The sequence below is a fragment of the Eulemur rufifrons genome, chromosome 7 (assembly GCF_041146395.1).
Source record: "Eulemur rufifrons isolate Redbay chromosome 7, OSU_ERuf_1, whole genome shotgun sequence".
Taxonomy (NCBI): Eukaryota; Metazoa; Chordata; class Mammalia; order Primates; family Lemuridae; genus Eulemur; species Eulemur rufifrons.
In genome coordinates, this window is record NC_090989.1 from 283,000,858 (window position 1) to 283,019,770 (window position 18,913).

General features: G+C 42.2%; 1 protein-coding gene across 38 annotated transcripts in view; it reads right to left on the reverse strand.

Moving 5' to 3' along the window:
* TSC1 (TSC complex subunit 1) overlaps positions 1–18,913 on the reverse strand; it is a 51,132-nt gene that overhangs the window by 6,103 nt on the left and 26,116 nt on the right. For 13 of the 38 annotated variants that reach the window (XM_069477029.1, XM_069477026.1, XM_069477018.1 and 10 more), the window contains 15 exons: positions 18,618–18,772; positions 18,171–18,244; positions 12,879–13,054; positions 11,711–11,826; positions 11,267–11,378; positions 10,841–10,962; positions 8,806–8,875; positions 8,253–8,357; positions 7,432–7,990; positions 6,327–6,370; positions 5,527–5,693; positions 4,579–4,761; positions 3,604–3,714; positions 2,713–2,835; positions 1–188 (listed from right to left, as the gene is read on the reverse strand). In XM_069477029.1, the coding sequence (XP_069333130.1) occupies positions 1–188; positions 2,713–2,835; positions 3,604–3,714; positions 4,579–4,761; positions 5,527–5,693; positions 6,327–6,370; positions 7,432–7,990; positions 8,253–8,357; positions 8,806–8,875; positions 10,841–10,962; positions 11,267–11,378; positions 11,711–11,826; positions 12,879–13,054; positions 18,171–18,244; positions 18,618–18,772 (2,305 nt within the window). Of the gene's footprint in view, positions 189–2,712; positions 2,836–3,603; positions 3,715–4,578; positions 4,762–5,526; positions 5,694–6,326; positions 6,371–7,431; positions 7,991–8,252; positions 8,358–8,805; positions 8,876–10,840; positions 10,963–11,266; positions 11,379–11,667; positions 11,827–12,878; positions 13,055–18,170; positions 18,245–18,617; positions 18,773–18,913 lie in introns of all 38 variants that reach the window. The other 25 variants (XM_069477033.1, XM_069477032.1, XM_069477020.1 and 22 more) reach the window with 9 other exon arrangements.

An 18,913-nucleotide genomic window follows, 5' to 3' on the forward strand; every position in this document is an offset into this window, starting at 1 on the left:
CTTGCCTGGAGTTTGACATCTTCTAAATATTTCTTCTGTTCCAAAAGAAGGTGGTCTTTCTTGGCCAGATGAGATTCCAGTTCCAAGATCCGTTTCTGGGAGGTATCGAGTCTCTGATTCTGCTGGAGAACGTGGCTTCTGTTTTTTTCTAACTCTTTCCGATAGGCAGCCTTCATCATTTCTACTTCCTAAGGAGGAGACTGGAATTAGTACTTACAAAAAATGAACATGCTGTATCCATTTTGAAAAAAACAACGTATTAAGCTTTGAGAAGGTGCTTTAGTATGCTGACAGTAAAAATATAAACTAATATAACTTTATGAAAAATAATCTGGCAGTTAAGTATTATCCTAGTAACCCTTCCTTGAAATCTATTCCTAAAGAAATCACTTAAAACATGAATAGACATTTTGCACACAAAAAAGTCATCACAGAATATTTATAAGAGCAAATAACTAGAAATACAGTAAGTCTTCAGGGAAACAGTTAAGTAAATTAAAATATATCTTATATTTGGAAGTTTTAAAAACTGATATGGTATCAAAAAAAGACTACAAAACTGTGTGAACAGTATGATCAACTATGCAAACATATACATTTGCAAAACACCAAATGAAACTATGCCAATATTCAGTTATAATTTCAATATAGTGGTATCATGGATCATTTGCTTTCTCTTATATTTTTCTCTCTCTCCTAACACCAGCTGCAGTAAAGCCGGAGCACTCGACACAAACGGGGCAGGTTTGCTCGGGGAGAGCAGCCCTTGCAGGTTGGGCACCTGACAAGGCTTGCTGACCACACCGGGCAGACGGCCTGCCTGCAGACAGAAGGGACAGCTGGAAACCCAGCACAGGTGCACTGTAATGCTCAGAAAAAAGGCAGAAAGGATACTTTTCTAACAATCCCGCTTTACGTTTGTGCAGGTGTTTACTGTGGTAAAATGTAACATAACATTTGCCACACATTTGTTTTTTTAAAAAGATGGTAAACCCCAAGAAGCGAGGAGGAGGAGGAGGTGAGCTTTCACGAGGACGCGCCTGCCTGGAGCTGACTGGTACCCCAGTGCTTCCTCGAGGCAGGTGCTCACAATCAGCTGCCAGATAATGTGACCGTTCCAGCTGTGCTGAATGGCACCAGACTTCAGCACAGGTTAAGTGAACACAGCTGACTTTTGTCATAAACGGTAGTTCTTATCCATGGCTGACCACACAAGGATTCAAACCAGGAATGTTCATGCCGTCTCACTAATCCTCACAACCACCTCAGGGGGTGCTTTGCCCAACCCCTGCCAGCCACTCCCACCCGATTCTGAGACACCCACCCCTCCTCCTCCACTAGACAGAACAAGAGCAACCCTAGCTCCAAGTCCAGGTGCAAATCCTGACTGGTTCAAGCCAATGACTGGGCTGGCGACAGGCACATGACACAATCCTGGATGACAAGAGAGACAGGACATGTGTGGAGGGTTTCTGGAAAAGGTTTTCTTGCTGAGAAAGACCCACAGGAAGAGAGGGTCTCCTCTTCTGTGGGACATCATTGTGTCTGCCTGTGATACCCGCACCTGTGGCACACACCTGGTAGCCATGAGGTCAGCCAGCCAGAGAACACGGCCGATAGCATAAAATAAGGTGGCACAGAAGAGTGGAATGAGCCTGGCCCTGTGATGCCATCCCTGAAATGCCAACCTGACCAACCTGGAACTCACTTGCCTTGGGATTTCTCATTAAACGAAACAATAAAATTCCTCATTATTAAGCTAGGCTAGTTTGGCTTTGTTTTGGCTTTGTTTTTAGAGACAGGGTCTTGCTATGTTGCCCAGACTGGACCGAACTCCTGGCTTCAAGAGATCTGTCTCTTGTCCCTTAGGTCTACCCCCAGCCCTTTCTTTTCCCAAAGCCATTATACCTCAAAATAAGTGATACCTGGTTTCTGGAGGAAGTTCCACACATAACATCCTTCTACACGGAGTCTGAATCTGAGATCTAAGAGGAGCTGGGAATAAAGAGTAACTGTATTGTGGAAATTGAATCTTTCTACTTCTAAGGCTACTCTACATTTGGCCAAAAAAAGGCACTTTATAAAGCACAAGCACAGGAAGTCCTAAAAAGAAGGCCTGTGTGTGATGGAGAAGTCCGTGACAGGAAGCATCTGAGCACTTACTATTAAAATTCTATTCCCAACTCATTCACTAACATTACCTGAGGCTATTTATAAAGTGACATAAAACTTCTGCCTCAACACCACTGCTGAGGCACTAATTAACGTAAGATCATCCCAGTGCTGGCCTTGTTGCCAGGACTGAACTACCATCTGCAGAAATTCAACATTAAGAGGAAGAAAAAAATGACATGTACACCAATATATATCCACAGTCCTGAGAGGTATGTTAAACAGAACTGCTTCCCCGTCTTCCTCCTTTCTCTCACTCTTTTAAAGAGGGCACCGGGAAGAGAAAAGAAACACTTTTATATCTACTCTGTACCAATTATCATCAGGTGCTTCCTCTTACACCCAACAAAGGGAAACAAGCTCACATGATGGCTGGAAAGTGCTTGTACTGCTGAGCCAGAAGAGGTGTGAGTAGACCTGAACCATTACTCCATCTTTTAGGAAACAAGTCACAAAGTCACTCAAATGATGCACCTTAGACATACCGTCTGGGCCCAAAGAGCTTCCCCCCTAAGGTTTACCTCCCTGAGCCCAGCATACCTTTGTTGTGTCTGAATGCTTGTTCTGCAGTTGTTCCAAATACAGCTCGTTGACCTCCCCAAGAACCAACAGCTGCCTGTTCAAGAATTCCATCTGCTGCTGGACTGACTCACTATTTGAGAGCTAACCAAAAAACATACAGAAGCAGAGTAAAAACTCTAATACTGGCACACGGACATTAAACAGGGAGCCAGCTAAGAGCATAATATTTCAATGCAGGGGCAGAATAAACAACTCCCATAGTTTTAAATTCCCTTACATAATGCAGGTGGGGAGGACGGCACCCAGTGGCTATTAACAACAGACAGAAATGTACTTTAAAACTGTGCCCTGCAAAGGGGAAGAAGCACAAATACACTACATCAAAACTGACTCCCACAGGATACCTGGAGAAGATGGATAGGTATATATGACCACCAAAGCAGGAACGTTAGGTCCAGTGGGATAAAGCCCCAGGGAAAACTCACCCGTTCTTGAGTAAATGATGTATAGAGTGTACAGTGAATCTCAAAGGAGAACTCACAGCTCAAAAACCCGAAAAAATTTTTATATTTATATAAACAAGGTATGGAGAAAGAGTTCCATGGGATGTATTAACACAGAGACTATGGCTTCGGCTGGATATGTCTTTGTTGTCGGGGGCTGTCTATGCATGGCAGGATATTTGGCAGCACCCCTGGCCCCTACACCCACTAGATGCCAATAGCACCAAAAACATCAGTCTAGAATGTCTCTAGACGTTGCCAAGTGTCCTCGGGGTGGGGATGGGGATCACTCCCTGTTAGTGTTAGGAACACCTGACACAGACATGCAAGTAATGTGTTTGTCCTGTCTGAAGGAAGAATGTCAGTGCATGGTGTCTGAACAGATATAGGTCTGCCCGTTTCTTACCTTCTGAGATACCTGACTGAGCTGCAGCTCAGTGTGACACACCTTGTTGTTGGCCTTCTTCAATTCTATCCGCAGCTCCGCAATCATGTTCCTGCAGTCCTCCAGCTTTGTCTACCCAAAGAGATGTGGACGTGAAGTCACAGCAGCACTGACAGGACAGACCATGAGCCTGCTGGCCTTTGGTCCACAGAGAATGGGGAATGCCTAGTTCTCAACTGCTCTACTATTCTTGGGCCATCGGGATTGACTTTTTAGTTTTAAAAAGTTAAGTTATGATGGATTTATGAGTTCCTTACTGTTTAGCAAAAGACCTTAGATGCTCAGCTCCCAAACTGTGCACCAAAGAGCCTTGGGGCTATGCAGCAAATTCACAGGGATGCAGTGAGATTTTAAATTTTTGAGGAAAACAGCGACACCTGTTGGACACCCTGTGAACTACTAACTTGCTGGAGTTGCCCGTTCAGTATTAGCTGATGTTGTGTGCCCGTGGATGATGTTGTGTCATATCTTTGTGCAGCTGTGATAAAAAGCACCACAAGAAAACCAACATGAAATCAAGGTGTCACTGTCCACTCTGATTTCAAGGTCTGAGACTCTGTGCCGTGCCCAACAGGTACACAGGTGGCATTAGTAATTGCAGTTATTTTAAAAAGAAATTTAAAAAATTTTTAAATTTATGTGTATTATTTCCAAACAGTTACGAAGTTGTTAGGACATGAATATCCACTGAATTATTCAGATATACTTAATGACTAGAAAGATTGGAGCTATGAACCAAGAAAGTTGGGGAACCCCTACCCTAAATAAGATTTATCTGACAGAAAATATACCTGGATGATTTCAGAGAGAAAAGTACCAACCTTAATTAAGCTGAGCACGGTGATCACGCTGAAGGAAACACTTCTGCCCTCCTCCCCACTGCGTCCCTGCCTTCTCTTGGTTGACCCTGCCTGGAGTCAACTAGGCAGTTCATACCTGCAATTCCTGGCTCTGGTTGTAGAATTCTTCTCGGTCATGCTGCAGCTGTCGGATCTGGCTGTGGAGCTGTGTTACCACAGTGTCACGCTGCTCCTGAAGCTGACTGTATCTGGCTTGTTCTTTCTGCAGACTAACCTTCCACATCTGGATGTCTTTCTCTTGTAACTTCAACTGATCTTTCTAGCAGAGACCAGAAATGCCATCATTTTAGCTGCCTTCCAACAGGGGAAGTCATGCTTAAGTTTAACACACACTGCAAACATTTCTTCATCTAAACCGTCATAAGCTACCCTGGAACTATAACTACAGACCCAAAATATGACAGCTCACTACTGTCTTACGTGGCTTGAGGTCAAGATTTCCCAAATTTCACATTAACAAATGGATCATAAGTTGCTTAAAGAGCCTTTCTCAGAGATCAACTTGCTTATAATATTTTCAAAAGTCCTAACCACCAAACACTAAGCAGATGCTTACTGACCTGATTCTTTTAACCATCACAACTTAAAAAGTAGGTGCTGCTATTATTATCTCCATTTTATACAATGGGTAACAGGCTTCAAGAGACCAAATGACTTTTCTAAGGTAACGACCAGTGGAGCCAATATTCAAACTCCAGGTCTGACTGGCTTCACACATGCTATACCAGACATGCTTAAGTTTCACGTGGAGAAATAATCTTTTGACCCTTTTATCATCATACCCAATTATAAGCAAACAAACATACAAAAAAGTCACTCATCCCCATGGTTTCTGAGAGCTACAAGGGCATTCCAAGACCTTGCCATTCGTATCTTAATCTCAGAGACTCAATGGCCTGCCCCGAGCCATATCTGTGTGCAGAGCTGGGACCAGGAACTGACCTCACAGGCTGCTACTCTTTACAAGCTGTCATGCTGACCCAAACGAAAGAAAAAATGAAGTCCGCCTCCCCCCAGGCCTCACCATAGCAGCATTATGTTCCTCCAGAGCTGCTGCTTTGATCACCTTGCGGAGGAGCCGCCTATTCCGAAGAGCATGCTGCTGCCTCTTAAAACGCTCATAGAGTAACTGGTTGTGCAGTAAAAGCAACTGGTCTCGGAGGGTACGGATCTCATCTGAGGGGGGAGAGCCTGATTTTAAAGCAGAGGGAGGGTAGCAGAAATGCCTTTTACATATCGTGCAATCAAGCCCCCCACACACACGTGTTCTTTAGCTTAACAAACACAATTTTTTAAAAAACAAATCACCACTCACTTTGCAAATGACCACTTAGTTTCCAGCAATAGTCATTCCTTGGGGGGTAGGCTGGGGGGAATATTTACTACTTGTCTCCCTTTTAAAGGAATGCAAAGGGTTTTATCACGTGGGATGACTCTCTGAGAGCTTTATTTTTTTCCCCACAAACCTGGATCATACATTTCAGACTCCCTTTCTATTTCCCAAGGCCCTTCCCTCACTGGCATGTTCTCCCCCAAGACGACTCTCCAGTACCATTCACTTCATTTGGGCCTTCCTAGGGAAGCCTGGCGTGGAGTCTGCGCTTTTTGCACATCTACCGTCAAGCACCCGGTACTTGCCACTTTTTAAAAATTAGAAACGCTGACTTTGCAATACTTGAGATCCTTCAGCCGAGCAGATAAGCTGGCTGGTGCAGCAGCCAAGGGGAGATCTGTTTCCTACAGGGCATCTCCTTCAAGGGCAGAAAAGGCAACGAGCAAGCAGAACCATACGGGCTGGATTTGGAGCTAAAGTAGCAACTTTACCTCCAAAGTGGGTCCAGTCGACAGACTTGCTGGGTAAAGACAACCTAGGAAGAAAGTTTTTGAGTAATAAAGTTACCGATCTTACCTAGAAAAAAAACTTATCTGGACTTTTATTTGCAGCAAGGTTAGACCATTTCCTTGTGGTCAATATCTGCAATGGCATAAGAGCTTCAGACTCCAAATCCACATGGAGTTAGAGAAGCCCTCCCGTGGATGGCATGAGCCGGCGGCCGGGGCGTGAGACCACGTCTCCACAGTGGGGAGGCCCCAGAGAGCAGCTGAGTGGGAAAACACACTGACAGCTGCTCTCAACCCTCTGCTGAGACACACAGGGAGTGGCTCTCTATTGAGAAGCTACTGTCACCAAGTTTAAGGAAAAAGTCGGTAATTTACCTCAGACTGTATCAAATCTCATTTTAAAAAAGGAAGTTTAAATATTACAATCTCTGTCAAATTCCACCTTAACTATTATACAGAAGAAAAACTAACATTCCCAAGCACCTGTTTTGAAATGGCACCTATTTTTAAACTCTGGACTAGTTCCCTCATCCCTTCCCTGGATATACTTTGAAAAGGGTCACAAAAGGACTGAAAACAGTGTCTCAGATTTCCTTCTAAGGAACCTTGTGTGCTTCTGAGGGGGGCTGTTGGACCACTTCAACTTGCATAAAATGCTGATGATTTTATCTTCTACCTAATCAAATAAGATACCAAATAGAAAGTAATAATAATCTACAACCAGACAGGGAAACACTGTGACAAATATATTCTTTGAAATACCCTAACATTATTTTTAGCCTACAACGCTCAGAGCAACACTGAAAGCATTTGAGTGTCCTCATGGAACAGTCTATATTAAAAAAAGACTCATTTTGAAATAGACCACTATCCTAAGGAATTATCCCAATTTAATGTGCCTATGTAGAGAATACATGTGGCCACATATATGAAAAGGCAATAGACTAGAAGGACACCTGACACAACAGAACAGAACTTGGTGCCTTTGGGTGAGAGCATGAAGACCCATTCTTATTTCCACCCTTATGCTTTCTTTTATAATAAAATGGGATGTTTAAACACAAAGAAAAGGGCTCAAGTCCCTTACTTGTTAAGTTCCTTGCTGTGTGCGTCTGCTCCCTGCTGTATCAGTCTATCCAGTACTTCCATTGGGGAGGTAGAGGGCAGAAAGTCTTCCTCTGTGTTTCCTTTTGCTTTCTTTAACAGTTCCTCAGTCTTCTTGCTGACAAAGTGATAGGCAGTCTTTGGCAATGCCACCTCAAAAAGATGATCGTAAGGGGGAGGCTGCCCACTTCCAAAGCCCACTCCCCTTTGAGGTGGAATTTTACAAGGGCTGGGAGTGAGGATATTGGTCTCCAAGGAAGTCTGGCGTTCCCTGTCCCCGGCAGGGCTTTCGTCAGCACTGCCACAAGGTAGGTCTATGGGGGTGAAGGCTTGCTTTGGTGTGTCAGGCCCGAGCTTGTCCAGGGAGGAGTGTAAAGGCTCAGGGTTCATGCTGGCGCCCTGAGCACTGGAGGCTGCTGAATGGGTCTTCCGCTGAGAACCCGGGAGACTGTCTCGGTAGAAGGGAGAGTCAAAGCCTCCTCGAGGAACCACAGGTTCGGCCTCTGCTGTAGTGATCTCGGAGAGTTCTTTAGATATTGCAGCTGAGAGGAGGAAGGGAAACAAGAGAAAGCCCAGTAAATATGGGAAAGGCCAGGCAGTTTGGGTTGTGCGCTGCCACGTGCCAGCGCCACCCAGAGGGGGATAAAAAGTGGCATCCCTTTACCTGACATAGGTCCTATGCTAAAACACCCATCTGTTTCCCCCAAGAAAAGGCAAGCAAGCTTGTGAGCAGTGACAGGAAATCCCAGTTGTGTGGGAAAAGCAGGGTCATGTTTCGCCTCACAGCAACCCCACATGCGTTACCTTCTTCTTTATCTTTCTCAATGCTATCTTCTTCAGAGGCCAGGTCACCTAGAAACCCGGGAAGGTCACTCAGAGTGACAGAACCTTTGCTGCCGAGTGGCTCTTCTAAAGAGAAACAAAGACAACTGAAGTCAAAGAAATACAATGTTTGCTCACATGGTAACAGAGTATGTCCATAATAATTCTTCCTGCTGAACAGAGAAGGCTGGAAGTGGCTATCTCCTCAGGCTACTATAAAAGGCTAAGATGTAATAAGTAATATAATCCCATAGAAAATAAAATTCTCAGTTCTTAATGTTTCTAAGAACAAATAAAAACACATAGTTTGACCAGGTCAAAATACTTACAGGTACCTCACTGCAATAACTTAAAAGCACTTTTTTCATGTTATTATTTGGTTGGCTTTTAGAATTCACTACTTGTTTCACTATCTCTGGGCTTCAGTGTTTCATGGTATTCCAGAATTTCCTTGTTTCCACTTAACTTTGTTTTTAAATACACATAACCCAATTAGAAGAGACAAGCAAGGCCTATCAGGACCCAAAGATTTTACCTAATCCTCTGTCATTTGGAAGATGGTGCTGTCTGTGTAGACATGGCCTTGCAGAATCTGTTCTCTCTTCCTGAAAAGATAAGTACCATTTATATCTCAAGGCAAAAAATTTTGTACATGTTCTCTAGCATATTGTAAAGAATTTAAAGGTTAGCCCAGTGATTCTCAAACTATTTGGTCTCAGGATGTCTTCTTAAATGATTGAGAATCCCAAGAGCTTTTGTTTACGTGGTTATATCTACCGATTACTGTATTAGAAATTAAAACTGAGAGATTTAAAAAGCATTTATTAATTCTCTTAAAAATAACAAGCCCATTACATGTCAATGTAAATAACGTATTTTTATGAAAAATATCTATATTTTCCAAAACAAAAATAAACTTACTGAGAAGAGTGGAACTATTTTACACTTTTGCAGTCTCTTTAATACCTAGCTTAATGAAAGACAGCTGAATTCTCATATTTACTTCTATATTCAATTTGTTGCAACATGTTATTTTCACTGAAGTATATGAGGAAAATCTGGGGCCCCATAGATATGTAGTTGTAAAAAGTAAACATATGTGAACAGACTTTTCAAATAATTATAAATAATCATCTTTGATATTACACCAAAACTTGACTAGTGGTAGTTTCTTAAAAGTTATTTACAAAGTGGAATCTGAAACCATATAAATTAACTTTTCATACTGTGTTAAAATCCACTGGCCTACCTTATACTTTGAATACACTTTTTACCTATGCATAATTCTGTAACATCATACATTGGACATTTAGAAAACACTGCTTCACCAAGTTATTTAGATCTTCCAAATGTTGAAATACTTCATTATACAATATCAAAAAAATCAAATTATTAACCAAGCTTCTCAATCTCATCATAAAAGTCTTGGAGAAACTATCAACTTCATAATGGCGGATATTAGTTTTTTAGTATGCTAATTCTCAACTGAAAGTTGAATTTTTTGGCAACAAACACTGTCAATTGTTTATCTTGAGTGACAGACTTGGTTCATCATTTAAGAAATTGCCTGCCAAGTATCCAAGTCTGAATAATCAGTTTGTAAGTCATTCCCTTGTTCTATCAAATAAAACTGGTGCCCCATGAGAAAACGGTAGTTCAGTTCTTAATACAAATAATCACACGAGGACCTGAGATTACCATCATACTTTAAGTACGCAGTAAATGTGCTTCATGTGTACCTATTAATATTTTGTCACTAAGAATATTAAATATACATGCTCTCAAGGGCCAAGATTTAATAAAATTATTTTTACTGCCTAATAAAGAATACTCATGGGCTGGGCGCGGTGGCTCACACCTGTAATCCTAGCACTCTGGGAGGCCAAGGCGGGCGGATCGTTGGAGCTCAGCAGTTCGAGACCAGCCTGAGCAAGAGCGAGACCCCATCTCTACTAAAAATAGAAAGAAATCATATGGACAGCTAAAAGTATATATATAGAAAAAATTAGCCGGGCATGGTGGTGCATGCCTGTAGTCCCAGCTACTCGGGAGGCTGAGACAGGAGGATCCCTTGAGCTCAGGAGTTTGAGGTTGCTGTGAGCTAGGCTGACGCCACGGCACTCACTCTAGCCTGGGCAACAGAGTGAGACTCTGTCTCAAAAAAAAGAATATTCATAAGTTTTTAATTATTTTTTCTTTTTTAAAACTGAACGAACATGTCAAGGAAGAATGCAATGCCTACTAGTATAGCTCGGTGCCTGCCTTGATTCAAGCTAAGGTGCCACCATTTTATATGCCACTGTCTTTGTATGATCAGCACAAACTCCAGTGGAGTGGGAAAGCAGCTTTGTGTGAATATGAGAATAGGTCTCATCCATTGGATTCTCTAAAAGGGTTTTTTGGACCGCAGGGGTCAGCAGATCACACCTTGAAAGCTGCTATATAGTCTATTTTCAATTATTCTGAAATAAATCCATCATGTTTTAGGTCAGAATTTTATCTATTTGGCTCAATTAGGCTTCCCAAAACGAGGCTTGAAGCAAGCCACTGCGCTGGGCAGTTGCACTCACTTTCCTGGGGGGTGTGGCTGCGGCCTGCGGGAGTGAAATGTGCACGTAGTCATCGGCATGGCAGAGTGGGGCTGGAGGAGGAGAAGTTGCTGGCGTTCCCAGAGGAGTTCCTTTTCCACCTACTCAGAGCCAAGGGCAGAATATATATGAACATTGACCCCAACTATTACAAAAATTGCCAGTTCTTTTTCAGCCTAATGTACTACATATAAAGCTGCTAGAGTTAATTTTCTGGGAATCTATATGAGTCTTTTTTTTTTTTTTAGGCTACTTTATACATTCTGAAAGCCCCAGAGGTTTGTAATAGGTGTCAAGAACAGATTGACAACTACAAGTAGTCCCCAAACTCACTATTAGATCTAAGAGACAGCTCCTATCATCAAAGGCAGCTCCAAACCAACCAAACACAACCTAAGACATACATACCAGTTGTACCAAAGACTTTACTGTAAGGGTGTGACAAATCAGGTGGGACATTTCCAGGAGAAGTTGGAGGAGTGGTCATACCACAAACCATAGATGGGCTCCAAAGAGTAGCCTGGGAAGTTAATAAAGTACATCAGCAATGGCAAGTGAATACTAAGTCATCCACAAGGTTCATATGCATGGTCAATGTTCAATTTAAATTTAGCATTTTCAACTTGAAAAAGGCATCTTATTAAAGCTTTATCAAGAGACAAGTTGCATTTTATAAATCAAGACTTTAAGATGCACCCGAGACAACACTAACTTTCTTTGCTACTATCACAGATTCTTAAAAGTGACTGCTGAAATGAGCACTGTGAAATTTTCCCAACCATGTACTTGACCCAAATAGTCAGCTTCACCAGAAAGTAAAGGAGAGAGCAGGCACACTATTTGACACTATACTTGTGGCGGCTCAGTTATCAGCCGTGTTGACGGGGAACTCAGAGTCTGAGGTAGCTGCCCTGGCGTATTTAACAACGTCAGCCGAGAAGTGGAGGAAGGGGTAGAAGTAGCACTCCCTAAAATGAAAGGGAAGAAACACAGGGGTTAGTGTGTGTGGTTTTAGACTATTCTGATAAAAAATGAAGGTCCTCTAGATCATTCAATAATATTCAATTCTCTATAAAGAAACCTGAAGGACTTCCTGATATCCTTGGGGAAAAACATCATTTAAAAGTTTCTTTAAATGCTCTTTGGACATAAAGCTCAATAAGGTTTGATGTCTAGGTAAGCCCCAGAATAACTTGAAAAGCACAATATGGATGACAGCTTCAGTGGGTGCAACCTACAGATAAAGCCTAGATTTTTATATGAATCCAATTCTAAATTGTCCAGACTAATTTAAGCTGTGTCAGTGCCACAGCCCAGAAGGCCTCATTCCAAGTGTCTGAAGAGTAGAAAGCGTCCCTTATGAGGAAGGGCCTAGACATCAAATACTTAAACCCATTTTCTTTGTTAAGTGTTGAAGACATATCACCAAATCTGTTGGCATACTATCAGGTAGGAGATCAAGCACATCTAAGTTAAACTTGAAGGAGAAATTAATTAGAAGAAAATGGGCCGGGCGCGGTGGCTCACGCCTGTAATCCTAGCACTCTGGGAGGCCGAGGTGGGCGGATCATTTGAGCTCAGGAGTTCGAGACCAGCCTGAGCAAGAGCGAGACCCCATCTCTACTAAAAATAGAAAGAAATTATATGGACAGCTAAAAAAAAATATATATAGAAAAAATTAGCCGGGCATGGTGGTGCATGCCTGTAGTCCCAGCTACTCGGGAGGCTGAGACAGGAGGATCGCTTGAGCTCAGGAGTTTGAGGTTGCTGTGAGCTAGGCTGACGCCACGGCACTCACTCTAGCCTGGGCAACAGAGTGAGACTCTGTCTCAAAAAAAAAAAAAAAAAAAAAAAAAGAAGAAAATGGAGACAAACCCCGCAAATTTAAAATATTAGGGGAAAAGTTCCTAGGAGCTGAACTAAGTCTTACTCTAAGAAAAGAAAGTAACATCAACAAAGATAAACAATGCTTTCCAGAGACAAAATTGTAAAACAGATAAGTACCAAAGTCACTTTTTACCATAGCTATTCTGTGTGTCAACATAAGGGCTGGCGGTGACATCAGCTGAACGATGAGGAAAGCGGGCTGAGATTTGGTGAGACACAGAATAGCCATCTTCATACGAGGCTTCTGTAGGGTCCAGAGAGATTTTGGCACACTCTATTACAACATCATGTGTTTCTAATCTCTTCCACCTGTAAAAGGCAATCAAAGTCAAGAAATGCAAATTGTAATCCACTCAATTAATTCAATTAAATACTTGAGAGTGTCAACTCAGTGCCAGCTACGGAACTATGACAGCAAAGAACAAGGAAGAACCATGCCAGCTCAAGTATGAAACAGCAACAGCATATGAATTTTTCAAATCCATACTCTCCCTATTTAAAATGATCATATCACATTAATAGAAACTAATTTGAAACAAAAATCTCATCAAGAAAAGACTAGGCATAGCCTAAAAATAGAACATAAACTATGCAGAGAAGCCACCAGAGGAAAATCTCCTCTGGAGCAACGGTAATCAGAGATCAGGGAGGCCTGGAAACTACCAATCAGCTAAGAGTTATGGCCAACTTACACTGTTCTATCAAAGCCTCAAGATTCAAACCCGCCCCTAGTGCAGAAATACAGTACAGAAAGATAAACTAGAAAAGATATTTTAAAGATTGTCTAAAGATTCTTGTTATATGATCCATAGTTCCACTTCTAAGAATCTATCCTACAGAAATAGACATACATCAAGATGTACAAAAATGTTCAGCACAATACAGCTTGTAATAAAAAGAGAAGAAATAACCCAAAGTCAAACCAAAGGGATATATTCTATAGAAAAAAATAGTATCACACCACCATGATAAAGCATGTGTTCAGCAGGTCAATGGTTGCCAGGAATGGGGGAGGAGACTGACCACAAAGGCCATGATGGAACCTTTTGGGACCATGGACTTGTTCTTTATATGATAAAGGGAGGCCGAGGTGGGATGATTGCTTGAGGTCAGGAGTTTGAGACCAGCCTGAGCAACAAAAAAAGACCCCCCACAAAAAACAGAAAAATTAGCCAGGTAAGGCAGTGCACACCTACAGTCCCAGCTACTCAGGAGGCTGAGGCAGGAGGATCACTCTAGCCCAGGAGACAGGGCCTTATCTCAAAAAAAAAAAAAAAAAAATTAACAGAACATTTAAAATATGAATGCCTACTCAAGTATAAACTTTCTTTCTTTTGGACAATATAACTTCACTAAATGTGTTTCTAAGTGGTAAATTCCAGGAGAGATTTTCATTTTCCGTTCCAAAGTTTACAGAGAACAGCACAGCAACACTAAGGACACTCCATGAGTTTACCCTAACAAGACGTTGATCCCACACAACTGCTCGAGAATGCTCATTACATCTTAGATGCTGAAAATGTGGTATTAGATACAGAAATGAAGGCACCAAAGGTGTAGAGAGCACACAAGGTAGCTTCCCTCGGGCAAGCCTTTCGATTTCAGGGTTACATCTTCACTCACTCCCCAGTTCGTTACCTGTGGTACAAGGTTACTGGGGGCAGACTCCTCTTTACACACTCTCAGCGTGACTGGACAGTGACTGAATGAGAGCCAGAGTCGAGGTACTTATGTACACATAAGATTGGGTTTAGAAAATTATAATAAAGTAGAAATTAGAAAATTATAATAAAGTAGAAATACAGTTAAATGTTCTATTTTAATCAAAGTAATTGTATGTACTTATAAAATTTCCTTGACTCTTAAATGGACTTTTCATATTATTATCTATGAAACTGTGAATTTATTTGGTATTTTTTCTCAGATGTACATAAAATATAAATACATCCAATAGCATCTTAGATTCAATGAAATAGAGTAGTTTATTTATTTATTTTTTTTTGAGACAGAGTCTCACTCTGTTGCCCAGGCTAGAGTGAGTGCCGTGGCGTCAGCCTAGCTCACAGCAACCTCAAACTCCTGAGCTCAAGCGATCCTCCTGTCTCAGCCTCCCGAGTAGCTGGGACTACAGGCATGCGCCACCATGCCCGGCTAATTTTTTCTATATATATTTTTAGCTGTCCATATAATTTCTTTCTATTTTTAGTAGAGGTGGGGTCTCGCTCTTGCTCAGGCTGGAAAATAGAGTAGTTTAAAAAGTCAATACAAGCACTCTGGGAGGCCGAGGCGGGTGGATCGCTCAAGGTCAGGAGTTCGAGACCAGCCTGAGAAAGAGCGAGACCCCGTCTCTACTAAAAAAAAAACAGAAAGAAATTATCTGGCCAACTAAAAATATATATAGAAAAAATTAGCTGGGCCTGGTGGTGCATGACTGTAGTCCCAGCTACTCGGGAGGCTGAGACAGGAGGATCGCTTGAGCCCAGGAGTTTGAGGTTGCTGTGAGCTAGGCTGACACCACGGCACTCTAGCACAGGCAAGACAGTAAGACTCTGTCTCAAAAAAAAAAAAAAAAAAAAACTGGACAAGGTATTCCAGAAATAGTTGAGAGCATGAGCACCATTCCAAACAAAGGGATTAAGTGAATGTATATATTCTGAATGCCAAGACCAACAATCCACCCCTCACCACCAGCCTCTTTCTCCCCAGTCGCAACCAGACTCTTATGAGCCCGAAGATCAGATGACTCTTTTCTAAAAAATTTAACCAGCTCAAGAAGAAAACAAAACTGACATCTCCAACAGATGCTCAGCTCAACATACAAAGAAGCTCAAAGCGAACAAGTCACACCATCGTGAACACAGCTTTTTAGTCTCCCCATGCAGACGTAAGGAGATTACCGGATCTTTGCAGAAAGCCTCAAGGATTAAAAAAAAAAAAAAAAAAAACAGAAAAGAAAGCAGCTTAGAAGAAACAGGTTATGCAGGGAAAGGAAACCTCTCTGAATATAAAAATATATATATTAATACACACATGCAATCATGTGTTGTTTAATGACAGTGATACATTCTAAGAAATACATCATTGGGCAATTTCATCATCGTGTGAACATCACAGAGTGTACTTACACAAACCTAAATGGTATAGCCTACTACACACCTAGGCTATGTGGTATAGCTTATTCCACCTAGGCTACAAACCTGTACAGCATATTACTGTATCAAATACTGCAGGCAACCATAACATAATGGTAAGTACTTGCATATCTAGAAAAGGCACATGGTATTATGGTAAAAAATAGGGTATTATAATCTTATGGGACCACCATGGTAAACATGGTCCATCACTGACTGAAATGTAGTTATGGGGCACGTGACTGCACTAGGATTTCTAGCAGGAAAGACAGACACAATGGAGGAAAGAAAATCAAGCACAAAATAACTAAAGAAAATTTCCTAGAATTTAAAGAGCTTCTAGATTGAACAAGAAAGAATAGACTCATTCCAAGGCACATCACTAGGAAATTTCAGAATATTATGACAACAAAGAGAACACTCTACCAGCTCCCACAGAGCAAAATACAGCAGTTACAGATGATCAGAAACAAAATGTCTTTGGATTTCAACAGCAACACTGGAAACAAGGTGGCCATAGAATAACATCTTCAAATTACTTAAATGAGCCCGACTCCCAACCTAGAAGTCTACACCCAGCCAAACAATTCAACAACTGCAACCTTCCTCAAAAAGCTACTAGAGGATATGTTCCATCAGAAAAAGAGCAAACTGAGAAAGAAGGCATGAGATACAGGAAATGGGAGATCCTGTGCAGGAGGGAGGCAGAGGGAAGCCCCAGGAAAACAGGATGACAGGTGGGTACTAGGCACAGATGACAACCAGTTCAAATCAGAACAGACCTGCCAAGAGACAGGCAAGGTTGCAGGCCCTTATCAAAGCTCCTGCTGCCCTGGTGTGATCTTTTTTAACCAAGGGACAGAGGCAGGTGACCCTGGCCTAGATAACTTGTCTAAACTTGGCTTGTCTTGTCTACATACTGATGGAGTTCCTACTCTCCCTTCTCTGCCAGATCGGCCGAGTACATTCATTTTATCCCACAGAAGAATTCTGCTGTGACCTATTCCTGAGAGCTTGAAGTGGCCAACACAGGGCAGTCTCCTCCCTCTGCCATATTTCAGTAGCACATCCAGTACCTGGCCCTTGCTAGGAGTCCTGCCAGATGCCCTGCCAAGGGCAAGCCATACGTTTCCCAGGCCTCACTAATGACCTTGTGCACTGACTTCCCAGAAGGGGCTGTAAAGTCTCAAGGAAGGAAAACCCTGACCAAGACCCAGACACACTGGTCCTCCTCTCATCTTCTGGAAACCTTCATGTAACAGCGACAGAACTGCCCTTTCCTCAGTCAGGCTTTGCTTCCCAACCAGCTTTTCAAAACAAAACGTGGTAACACTATATAGAGTGAGAGAACGATTAATATAAAAAAGCAAGAATGGTAATTATCTCTAAGGTGGGACAGAGAATAGGGAGAAAGGGGGCTTCTAAGGAACTGCTAATGTTCTATTTTTTAAGCCAGGTACTGGCTACATGTGTTGGTGTGTTATTAAATTGTACATATGCATTTTCTATACTTCTCTACATATATCTCACAACAAGCTGGTTTAAGTTGACTAAGGCTCTGTGTGGCAGAGGCAGGCTTTGTAAAGAGGTAAAATTCGCAGTAGGGGAAGCAGGCAATGAGCTAGCTTTTTCAGTGGAGGATACTCAATGTCAATATGTGTGGGTCAGTTTCCCCCAAAATGGCTCCATCCCTTAGCTGGGAAGTATAAGCTAGAGAAGAGTAGAGGGAAGTCACGGAGCTTCCCACAGCTGTGTCTTTAAATTCCCTTTCATTCCCTCCCTCCAGTCTCGCCCTCAGCACCACTCTCCACCGTCCTGGTACCCTTAAATGAGGAGCCTCACAGGTTCGGTTTCTCCAGAGGACAAACCTGGGAACTTCTGCAGGGCCCCATGGAAGATAGCAGCCACCTGGCCATGCAGGACGGAGATAGGGCCTCAGGGAGCCCAACCACTCGATACAGGATGTTCTGCAACCCACTTGGCTTCAGCCACACACGCTTCACCTCCTTCCTCACACATCACTGGCACCACCAAGGCACAAGCCTCTCTGGAGCTCTGGGGGACGGGCACTTGCACACTCTGCTAAATGAGCTATCAGTCCTCCAACTGTGAGGAATATGTTATAGACTCATACAAGGGACTTAGCTGTGTAAGTCCTTCCAAATGGAATGATTCTGTAAGTAGAATATCTATATTCCCAAATAATACCTCAACAGAGACATCACCTAGATCACATTTTCAATCTCTCAAGAGATTCTGTAGAATTCTGTCACTAGGTAGTTTAGTTTCTGTACCTTCGAGGGTCCAGTTCATGGTCCTTGGATCCAGTCACTAATTCCGGATGAATTCGCACATGCTCCATCATTGGCTAGAAGAGTTTGGATTGACAAATTATAAAGGGCTGAACGTTTGTGGTATACTCAAACAGGGGAATATTATTTGACAACAAAAAGGAATGAAGTACTGATACATGTTACAACACGGATGAACCTCGAAAACATTATAGTAACTGAAAGATGCCATAAAAGACCACATACTATAAGCCCATTTACATGAAATGTCCAGAATAGGCAAATCCATAAAGACAGAAAGTAGATTAGTGGTTGCCTAGGGATAAGGGGGTATTTGGGAGAAAGCGGAATTTCTTTTCAAAATTTCCCTACCACCTAATTCAAAAGGGATAAATGCAGCCTGTCTAAATAGTATGCTACATGTCAAATAAACAAGCAGTTTTAATTTACCTTGACCACTTCTTCAAAAGTCTCCAGGTTTTCTTTCATACTATAGTGAGAACGCAGAAAGGAGACAAAGTTGCAAGGGTACATTCCATACAGGCGATGAAAGAGCGCATACACACTGGCATGGAGATGGACAAGATAGACTTCTGCCACATGGCCTAAAAAAGGAAACCATTGAGAGAAGCCTCTTAGTTGGCCACTGGACACAAGATTGAGCAAGACTGAGGTGTGTAAAACAGACATGAACATGTGCCTGTCAGAATGACTTTTTCTGGGTTTTTTGTTTTTTGTTTGGAGAC